At 40.7% G+C, this 11484-nt stretch overlaps 1 protein-coding gene across 8 annotated transcripts in view; it reads right to left on the minus strand.

Moving 5' to 3' along the window:
- The window catches only part of micu3a (mitochondrial calcium uptake family, member 3a), a 29939-nt gene extending 21237 nt beyond the window's left edge, over positions 1-8702 (minus strand). For 4 of the 8 annotated variants that reach the window (XM_039805323.1, XM_039805340.1, XM_039805305.1 and 1 more), the window contains exons 1-4: positions 8377-8702; positions 4190-4337; positions 2538-2569; positions 1606-1684 (exon numbers count right to left, since the gene is read on the minus strand). In XM_039805323.1, the coding sequence (XP_039661257.1) occupies positions 1606-1684; positions 2538-2569; positions 4190-4337; positions 8377-8640 (523 nt within the window). In that variant the 5' untranslated portion in view covers positions 8641-8702. The remainder of the gene's footprint in view (positions 1-1605; positions 1685-2537; positions 2570-4189; positions 4338-8376) is intronic. The other 4 variants (XM_039805348.1, XM_039805299.1, XM_039805330.1 and 1 more) reach the window with 2 other exon arrangements.
- Positions 8703-11484: the final 2782 nt, after the last annotated feature.

Genomic DNA, 11484 nt, shown 5'->3' on the forward strand with positions numbered 1-11484 from the left:
TAGTCTGTCATGTAAATGCCCAGAATGCTATGGTATACAAATAATCACCTAACCGTGAACTCATCACATTGCTGAATACATTGGATGTTTCTAAACCAAAGTACTGTGCCAGGTTATTGTGTAACACAAGGCCAACCAATACTGACACGTTGTATAGCCCCCACCCCCAAAAAAACAAAAACACACACACTCAACAATGTTCAAGCAACACTATGCATTCCTTTATCTGACACATAGCTATGTCATTCTCAGAAATCCAAAGCCATCCCAAGGATTTTAACTGTCTCGCTGTCTCGCTCATCATGGCATGAAGAGGAGAACACACACACACACACACACACACACACACACACACTGATAAACAAATCAGTGGTTTAGAGGTAATAAAAACAAATAAGTATACATAGGAGGTATACTGTGTGTGTGTGTGTGTGTGTGTGTGTGTGTGTGTGTGTGTGTGTGTGTGTGTGTGTGTGTGTGTGTGTGTGTGTGTGTGTGTGTGTGGTCTTTGTAATATGCCACCAGCAATTTGAATAGACATGCACTGTATATAACTACAATGTCTCTTTCCTCTTGTGCTCTTTCATTCCTCACTCTACTTAGTCTGTTTTTCTGTAAATACTTGTTCCTTTACAATCCAGCTACTTCTTTGATTTCTCTACGTCTCCCCACTTCTCTCTCTCTCTCTCTCTCTCTCTCTCTCTCTCTCTCTCTCTCTCTCTCTCTCTCTCTCTCTCTCTCTCTCTCTCTCTCTGTATCTCCTTTTTCATTTCCTCTCAGTTTTTTGGTATCTGTTTTTTCTCTCTCTATCTCTCTGATTAAAAAAAGGATGAAGCCAATGCTCCTGGATACTGGTCCCTGAAGCGTAACCATAACACATTAGTTACAAGGTGTAAAACATTATCATGACAGAGAAAGAGAGTGTATGTTATATTTAGCAACTCTGAGTGTGTGTGTGTGTGTGTGTGTGTGTGTGTGTGTGTGTGTGTGTGTGTGTGTGTGTGTGTGTGTGTGTGTGTGTGTGTAGGAAAGGAACAGTGAAGTGGAGAGAACAGGGGGAGGATAGGAGGAGAAGGAGCGGGGGGTTATTTTTAGTTTTTTTCAGCAGGTTGTTTGAGGAAGGACAGCATGGCTTCGAACCCGGATTAGAGACACCTACAGTGACTGACTGACTGACACACACACACACACACACACACACACACACACACACAAGCTCACAAGCGCTATTTAGTCACACATCAGCAGGTAAGCCTGATATTCATACAGACAAGCAAGTGCACTAAAAAGCTGCAAAAATGCTGTTAAATGTATAAAACTGTTTATCACTGACTCCTCATATCACCAGAAAATTTAGGCTGTACATAATTTACAGTGAAATTAGTATATTGAGTATATCTATAAAGCAACTGTAATGGTGAAACAAAACTCCAAATCCTAATCCAGTGACATCCTCTTACCTTGTTATTATCTTACTACTTTGATAACAATTGAATAAGTGTTATTTAGTAGTGTGTGTGTGTTTGTGTGTGTGTGTGTGTGTGTGTATGTGTGTGTGCGTGTGCGTGTGCGTGTGCGTGTGCGTGTGCGTGTATCTTCTCCGACCTCGTTCTCTCAGGTTGCGGAACAGTTTGGAGGATCCTCTCCATACTGGGGGAGTTTCTGACAAAACCTTTTCCAACTCCTGACAAGCGCACAAAAAACACAAAAAAAAAAAAAGTGGCCCACAAAACAAAAAAAAAAAAAAAAAAAAAAAAAACTTAAAATTCAAACCATGACATTAACATAGAAAGAAACAGAGAGGGAGGGTATCATGCCACGGAAAGAGGGAAAGGATTCACAACAAAATTATCCATCTAGACATGTTATTTATTCTAGTATTGTATCTAAAATGCCATTTTCTTGCAATCAAGTGAAAAGGAAGCAAATAACCATTTGAAAACAAGTGTCCATTGGCTGTAAATAGGTAACCTGTGGAGTTTTTGACCTCTATTGGCACTATGGAGGAATGTTTAATTAGCAGGTTTCCTTTTTGCTTGTACCCCGTGCTGTACTAGAATAACCATGTGAATGACACAATACACCTTCCTGTACAGAGCAGTAATGCAAATGTTTACTGCACGTAAGCCACGCTTTCAACTAATAAACAACTGGTGGAGGTAACGCGCAGGGAAGGCAGGGAAGCAAAGCACCTAATTTGTGTTGAATGAATGGATCAGAGGCTGCACATTATATATATTAGTTCAGTTTTTTTTTTTTTTTTCAGGCCACAGCATCCAGTGTAACATGCAGTGTGTAGGTCACTAAAGGCTTCATTCACCTGTTTTTTTCTTTACACGTAGTGACAATGAAATCAATAATGATGTGTTATCATGCACTAATGCTACTATACATGTAGAACCTTTACGTTTACACAAAGAATCTCTTCAACAATCCCGGTAAAATCAGGATTTTAACTTGGCGGTCTGCAACAGATGTAACATGCAACAGATGCCTGCAACAGCAAAAGAAAGACGCATTAAGAGTGTGTCTCCCACCTGTTTGGCCAGGGATCTCCAGGGCCTCTTGTCTGCCAGAGAACGAGACAAAAGAGGAGAGAAGAAGAAGGGAAAGAAGAGAAGAAAGTTTGGGTGGGCTTGGTTAGATAGCATCTGTATGATCTAGAAATGGGTCTTAATGTGCTGGGTACAGTCACAACACACACACAGACAGACACACACACACACACACACTAACACACGCAGACACACTCATTGTATATACACTGTCATCATCACAGGCCCATTTGTACCGTCTAAAGTGCCCCGTGCTTGTCTTTGTAGTATGTGGAATGTCCCCGTAAAAGCACATGCTACTTTTGTTCTGTTTTATACAACAAAGTTCATCTAATTCAACTTCAAAGGGGGTATTAGAGGATGTCGGCGGCTAAGAGGGTATGTGTGGCTGTATCGTATGTCAGTGAGCCAGCGTAGATATAAACACACACATACAGGTGCATAGTTTGCACGCAATACAATCACATGCCCGCTGAAGAAAGGAATGGTAGCTCTTTTGGACGGGTGTTTGTGATAACCTCATCTTTGAAGGGCATTTTTAAACCAGTTGTCACAAAGTAAAACACAAGTTAAGCGTCTGGTTTAGATATTTAACTGGTTAAGAGGAAGGGTAAATGTGAGCAACTGGAATGTGGACAAGTCAAGTGTGTGTGTGTGTGTGTGTGTGTGTGTGTGTCTGACTAACATTAACCTCAGACTAAACAATAGCTGTAAAGCCATCTGCTTTGAGGCTGGCTGGCCAGGGCTAATCTGTTACAACTGGCAGCAGGCTGACAGAAACAGCGCAGACGTGTTGAAAGTGTTTTAAAACTTGGTTTCAGCATAAAATTATTAAAAAGGATATTTTTACACCTGGCACTGACAACCATTTTGGGACATCAATTTTAGATCAGAAATGATCATCAAAAAACACATTCAAATTCAGTTGGTTATCAAAAGCAAATAAAGACACATTTATAATAAAACAGTAAGGCTACAAATATTGAAACTACAGAACTATAACTTAACTTTAATATTTGGATCTGACCAGCACACAAATGGATAATGTAAGATGCTAAAATAGCAGGATGGAACTGTACTGTTTGGGAAAGATACATTTAATGCATGATGTCACAAAAATGTAATCCATCAAAATCTGGATACAGTCCATATATAATCCACATGTTAATGCCATGTGAAAATAGGACACAGTCATAAAAATAACTGTATAGCTTCATCAAATTAAAATGGCTTGGATGCAAATAGAATATGTAATTTCTCTCAAAGTAACAATCTCGAGTGGCCGGTTAGCTCAGTTGGTAGAGCGGGTGCGGATATGCAGAGGTTTATTCCTCGATGCAGAAGGTCCAGGGTTTGAACCTGACCTGTGAATGTCTTCCCCCCTCTCTATCCCCTTTCATATGTCTCTGCTTTCCTATCCAATAAAGACAGAAATGCCTTTCTAGCACTCTTGGGACTTTTTTTAACTGAAGTTCAGAGATACTTTGGGCCAGGAAGGAAAGCATGGTCTCTACACAATATACAAACAGGCCTCTAGTCTGGATACGAACCCCATTCATTTCATTATATTCTGTCCCAGACCAAGAGTTTTGAACCTAAGTGTAAAAGCTCATTTGTGAGTCAGTGAAACATACTTCTTGGTTCGTTCATGGTGACCGACTCGATGAAATTCTGTGGAGTCATGTACAGCTGCCCATCATACTCTACAGAGCTAAACATGCGGAAGCGATGCTCATGGGACGACATGTACACGTCTCCATCCTCAAAGTCAAACAGACGTGCCTGCGGACATAAAACCAACAAAACAAAAGTATTACTGTGTTAGTTTTAGGATATTTCTTCTAATCAAAAGATTTTAAGGTGGTGGGCATCTCAAAAGAGATTACAAAATTACAGCAACAAAACAGTTATTATCAAGGCTGGGGAGCAGGAGACAATGCAATCAAAGGAGTACACTTTAGTTATTTTATTAATGTTACATTACTGACAATATTAACATAAAATTAAGTCCATTATGTGTGTAGGGTGGTCATAATGTCATATTATGTGAAAAGTGCAGGCTATAATAAAAGGTACATGTAAAAATGTACTTCTACAATTTAACCAGCAGATTTAAATAATCCCCATAGGTGTTTAATGTGCCGCAATGATTATAGTTTGAATGTGACTTCCCCATCTGTGAAGAGAAAACTCTCTGGCTTCTCACAAAGACACCCGAATCTAAACTGACTTTGAGCATATATAACGAGGAGTTCCATCTATTCCTGGCATCAACTCTCTCCATTTAGCGCTCTGTGATTATAAACAGTCAGCACCTCTGGCGCAGTACAATAAAAGGAGAACAGGGGCACACACACACGCACGCACACACACACACACACACACACACACACACACACACAACTACGCTGTCACTACTTTCTACTTGATTAGCATCTCTCTCTCTGTAAGAGGCCAGGGATTCAACTTGATTAGCTGCAGTGTAGGAGAGCTGCTACGCCAACAGATTGTGCTGCATGAAGCTGTGTAATTAGCGGAGAGGTTTCCAAATTTAAACCTGTTTGGCCGAAGGCCCCAGCGCACTGAGGTTCCTGCTCAGCTCAGCTAACATGCTAATGAGCACGCATATTCATTCATAAAGCTTTGATGCTGTTTTCCCCAAGGGGGCTTTTGAAGGCATGAATAGGAGATGAGTGCTCGGCTTCATGGGAATGCACTGTAATCAAGTGTAAGAGCACAGACGCCCATGGCTTTGACTCTCACTAATGAATGAAGTTTATAAAGTTTTGCAAAGGCAGCTAGGTTCACATGCCATGCTGCACAACATGATGTAAAAAGCAATGTCAGCTCCTTGGAAACAATATAATTAAATGGCAGTGATTTGAAATGACGTTCATTGTGGTACACTGTGCAGTTATACTGTCATGTAGCCACTACTAAACCCGTTCCTGTCGCCTAGTCTTGTTCTCCTGACTGCATAGCAGATGCTTCCGGTGTTTTCCCCTCAGGCAACCCAGTGTTCTCCATTCACAGCTGCAGCTTTAAGTCCATCTCTTCCTCAGTTTTCTCAGAGTTAAACTGTGCTAACCCTCCCATGTTCCCTCCTGAGATCAAGTTTAATTATTTCAGTTTAGTGAAATTAAAGTACAATCGAGCAAAGGTCCCAGCAGATATCAACCAGCTCGAGTCTCTGGTGTCAGAAATTGATAACACTGTAATCTATTTTTATTTTATCATACAAATACAAAATGGAAGCAGCATTTTTCTCCATTGTGATACAACAAGTATGATGCTGAACTAAATGCCTGAATGATGCCTCTAAAAAAATGTAAGATTAATGCTACAAGTTTTGCCAGCAGTGTTTCACTGTTTCTTTTACTTCTGCTTCACTCTCCTTTCTCCAGGAGTGTTGCAGATGGTTGTGTTTCCCATTTCCCACTGGAGGTATCGTGTGCCCAAGTAAGTTAGGCTATCTAGCCAAATTGTTCCTCAGTCAGTTCTCCTGCATGTCTCTTCATAGGCTCTCCTGCTTCTAAACCGGCTACCCCTCCTTCATCCCAGTGTCCCAACAGACAACTCTTTTATCCCTGGCGGTTTAGAAGATCTAACCTTACACTTACAACCTGCATACTTTACATGATCGATGGCCATTTTTAGCACGTTTTAGATTGATTTACTATCCTCCAACAAACCACTGGTATCAGTTCATTTCAGTAGGCCTACAAAAACCGCTGTTATTTCAATGCGCCAGATACATAATTATTTGATCAGCATTGCATATCTTCGGAAATTAAGTTCTATATTTTTCTCTCATTTTCAAGTTGAAGCTTAAATGAGCTCATTTCCGCCATACAAGCATCAGACCAGACTCAAAATAACTTGATGAGGACATACCTACTGATCATAAAGCAGGTGGTAAATTTTAGAAGGTACTTGTCATGTCAGTGGGGTGATGCTCTACAGTACTTTACTTGAGGGACCACAAAATGGTGGTTATGTAATCAGCAATGGTGCATTCCTAGTAACAACTACAACTTTAAATGACTCTACTTATCCAGAAAATAAGTAAATGTTAGGTGTGCATATTAGGGTTGGGTACCGAAACGCGGTGCCAATAGGGCACCTATTCCTTATTTTGGTGCCTGACTTTTTATTTATTTTTTCAGAAGCATCGCTGCAAGTTACCGTTAGCTAGTAACTGGATTAAACACAATGGTTAAAATGCTGACAGCTAATGTTAAATGGTGTGACTGTATTTCCCTGTAGAGGATTCCAACACCGGGACGTTACAGTCTGCTCCGCAGCTGCCGTTGTCGGAAAAACAACACAGACGGTGCGTTCACTTAAAACAGGTAGCCTCGTGGTGCATTCAAAGTTCCCTTTTCCCATCTGGTGCTTGTTTTTGTCATTTACCAGCAATTTACTGGTGAAATAAGTCATTGTTATAATGTTATTAATCAATCATTTAATTTTGACCATATGGCCTTAGCAATAAACAAGCCGTTCTTTAATGTCGCCAACTGTCATTTTGTGCTCCTTTTTTTTTTTTTTTTTTTTTTTTTTTTTTTTTTTTTTTTTTTTTTTTTTTTTTTTGCCTCCCCCCCTCCTCCTCCTTCCCCGCCCCCCCCCCCCCCCCCCCATTTTTTTTTTTTTTTTCCCCCCACACAACACAAAACACCCCCCCACCACCCCCCCACACAAAAAAAAAACAACACAAAACAAACATGGACACATGGCACATTATGCATACATGCATAAAAGTAGTATGCAAATTTACAGATATCTGGGAACTTTTTTTTTATTTATTTTTTACATTTTATAGGCCTAACAATTCATTTGGCCTATACAATGAACATACTTATAAGGCCTAAGGTGACATCTTCAAATGTATTTTTTTGTCCAACCAACAGTCCAAAGACCAAAAATGGAGCGTTTTTGCTTGAAATCAATTATCTACGATCAATTATCAAAATGTTGCCAATTATTTTTTTGTCAATAAACTAATTGTTTCAGCTCCACTAGGAACTAATCATTAGATAATGGCAGTAGTCAAACTAGGTACAGTAAATGTACTCAAGTACTGTACTCTTTATACTCATTACTTGAGTAGACTATACAACTTACATACACCACTTTATGCCACTTTATGCTACTTTACATATCTACCCCTCTACATTTCATTGGAAATTACTTTTTATTCTAATGCATTTATTTGATAGCTATAGTTAGTTTACAGATTACAGAATTTGTTTTACCTTTAACATTTAAAGGATCTGAAGGATCTGAGTACTTCTCCACCACTGGAAACTGGTTAATTTAAATAGTATCTAGCTGTATGTTAAGTAACTTAACAACGTGTTAGCCTACTCTTGAATTTCAAATGTTGCTGTTGAGCAGTTCAAACAGCTGCCTGACTGACAGTAACATCCTCAACGGGCTGTCATTTCAGCACCAGCTCGAGCGGAGAGCGCCATTCCCGCATCTGCGCGCGCACACCGTCCTGCAGCCAGACAGTGAGCAAACAGTTTCCAGTGGGCGTGCTGGGAATGAATGACACAGTTTATCCGCCCGAGAGGAAATCATATAAACTGCCTCCCACACCATGGCTACAAAACACAAGTAGACCCGTCTAACTGGACCGATGTTGTTTAATTTAAGTGGAAGGAGATTACTTTTCTCTAGTGGACTGTCGTTTTTAATCAACTCCACAGTCCTGCACACCGAGGCCCCTATGTCAACAGTGAGAACACTGTCGCTACGTGTCACTTAAAGCCTTGTTACCGTTACAAACCGCAGCGCCAGTTGAAGTCACCCTCCATACCTTCTCCTTGGCTTCAACGGTCGGGATGGACGGTAGCAAACCGTTGATGCTGTGACTCCCCATCCTCTTCCTGCCACTGCCGCTCGTCATATCGTTGTAGAAGTAAAGCGCCACGGCGCCTCCCGTTGCAAGACACATCCCGAAAGCGAAACACCTCCGTGTTCTTCCTCCACTGGCCGTTTGACCACCAACGAGCTCGTTTCTCGCCGACGACAAGAGGTTTAGCTTGCCGGCCAGCGCTGCCACTCTGCGGAAAGCGGCCATTACTGCTGTTGTAGCTGCTGCTGCTGCCGCTGCTGTGCTGTGCTGCCGTGATTATAACTTTGCGGGCAGCACAAAATTATCGCGAGATGTGCGGGCACTGTTGATGCTGAGGCTGAGAGCAAAGTGCCAGTGGAGAGGAATTGATGCTTCACGAGTGTGAGTGAGTGATTAATTTATTAAAAGCCAGGGGGGTTGATCGGTATCATCGGGGGGACAAAGGCTCATAGTGATTTTTGGCAAGGTATACACCCCTAGTAGAAAAATCACGACAGCAGTGCAGGGGCGGTAGCGAATCACTTTTTTTCAGCTCATGAAGTTACTAACCCCCTAAGATAAATTCCGTTTTTGAAATCTGGTGTATATCTGGTTTAGGCTCATGGTAGGGATATTGTCAATATTCTATGTTGTGGTGCTTGGTATCGTTGGAAAGGGGACCTTTTAGGCTTTCATTTAAGCCCAGTACTGAATCTGTCTGACAATCACAGAGGTCACATGACTTCTTTAAACCAGAAATAACACACATTTTCTCCCAATTTCCGCCTAAACTGTATGCTTTCTTTTATCCCTGGGGCATGACAGAACACCAGGGACACAAAACTCAACAACTTCAATACTCAAGGCACTCTGATGATTCAGAAAATGTACAATATACCCATACTATTTATATGTGAGAGCCTTAAATTAGACGTATGCAGCCAGCACAGGTCTTCAAAATAGAATGGAGCCAATAGAATGGACAAATAGAATACCCTATTAGTCCAGGGCCAAATGGCCTCTTTATTCATGTACAGTTGTAATAAAAAGTAATTGTTTCAATAGTGTTGTCAACATAACACTTGTAAATGGTTTAACAAAATGCTTCTATCATGTATTTTGATATTCAGCCACTTTCAGTTAGAATGTCAGAAAGTAGCTCATGCATGTAATGTTGATGGATTTTGACAAGGTTTTGTCAGTTTTGTGAAAAGATTGTTGGTTCAGTTGACTGGTTATAACAACACTACCAACTATGCCATCTTCAATCAACTTCCAATGAGTTCCAGGGGTATTAAATGTAAGTACAAAATACTTTTTATCTTGTGCTTGTGAATTGATGGGGAATAGACAGAGGGAGATTATACCTATAGTAGGGGTGGGCGATATATATCGTCTACGATAATATTGTCGTTGTTGCGTTAACGATGTGCAAATTGACATTATCGAGTATTTAAATTACTTAGAAAATAACACTTCAAAACACGCATTGGAACGCTACACATTTACTAATGTCAACAAAGATGGCGGCGCGCGATTGTGCAGCGGCTGCTCGCTCTCCTGTCAGTGTATATTTATACAAGTACAGCCACACTGAACTAATCAAGGACTACGATACAACACAGCCGTTACAGGAGCCTTTCAGGCGACTCATAACATCCCGGAGGACCTAGCCAGACCGGACGCTCCATGGATTGTTGTCAGCATCTAGCACGCTGAGCTAGCTACCGGCAGGATCGAGACAAGAACTCCGGCAAGACCAGAGGAGGAGGACTGCATTTTTACAGCATGCATCAGTCAGATCACATCCAACTACTCCTGGTCCTAGCATGCATCAGTCAGATCACATCCAACTACTCCTGATCCCAGCATGCATCAGATCACATCCAACTACTCCTGATCCCTGCATACATCAGATCACATCCAACTACTCCTGATCCCAGCATGCATCAGTCAGATCACATCCAACTACTCCTGGTCCTAGCATGCATCAGTCAGATCACATCCAACTACTCCTGATCACAGCATGCATCAGTTGTCATAGTTGGATGGGATCTGACTGATGTATGCTAGGACCAGGAGTAGTTGGATGTGTACTTAAATGAAAGCCTAAAAGGTCCCCTTTCCAATGATACCAAGCACCATATTATAGAATATTGACAATATCCCTACCATGAGCCTAAACCAGATATACACCAGATTTCAAAAACGGAATTTATCTTAGGGGGTTAGTAACTTCATGAGCTGAAAAAAAAGTGATTCGCTACCGCCCCTGCACTGTTATCATGATTTTTCTAGTACTAGGGGTGTATACCTTGCCAAAAATCACTATGAGCCTTTGTCCCCCCAGATGATACCGATGGCCCAAATTTGGGGCCCTGGCTCATGGACTAAATGTAGTCGAAGATAAACAGCGGCCTCTATTCACCTAGTTTACATGAGTAGAATTTAACAATAAACTGACACGAGACTACACCTTAAATTCAGTAACATGCTATATCTACCCTGTATAGGCTAACCATATAGGCCTAATGACTTTAATTGATAGGCTACATCATATCTAAAGTGTAATTAATCGACTGGAGATCATATTTTACCGCCAGTATTATCAACAGTGGTGGAAGAAGTAACCAGACCTTTTGTTTTATAAAACAATATCAATAGACTCATAGTTTTAAAATAGCCTATAGCCTACTCTGTTATAGCCTAAGTAAAAGATAATAATAATAATAATAAATAATAATAATAATAATAATAACGGCTGTCAGAAATGTAATGGAGTAAAAAGTAAAGTAAATCTATTATCAACCATCTCGGTTTGCATTGGGGAAATTATAAGTGACTAATAATGTCAACATTAGTCACTCTTCACTTTCCATTGATGGTCAGTGTGGTATCAAATTTCCAGTGGGAAGTTCAGGATCAAAGGAGCCAATGGAGAGCAGATATCAAACGAATATCAAAGATGAACTCTTCATTTAAGTTTTTACATGTAAGACTAATGTTAACCTGATGGGGCTTTTCTTATGACTTTGATGCTGAGAGAATAAAGGGGAGAAGTCTTATAGATGGGCCTGTCACCTGTTCACA

This window comes from Perca fluviatilis, chromosome 1 (assembly GCF_010015445.1).
Source record: "Perca fluviatilis chromosome 1, GENO_Pfluv_1.0, whole genome shotgun sequence".
NCBI lineage: Eukaryota > Metazoa > Chordata > Actinopteri > Perciformes > Percidae > Perca > Perca fluviatilis.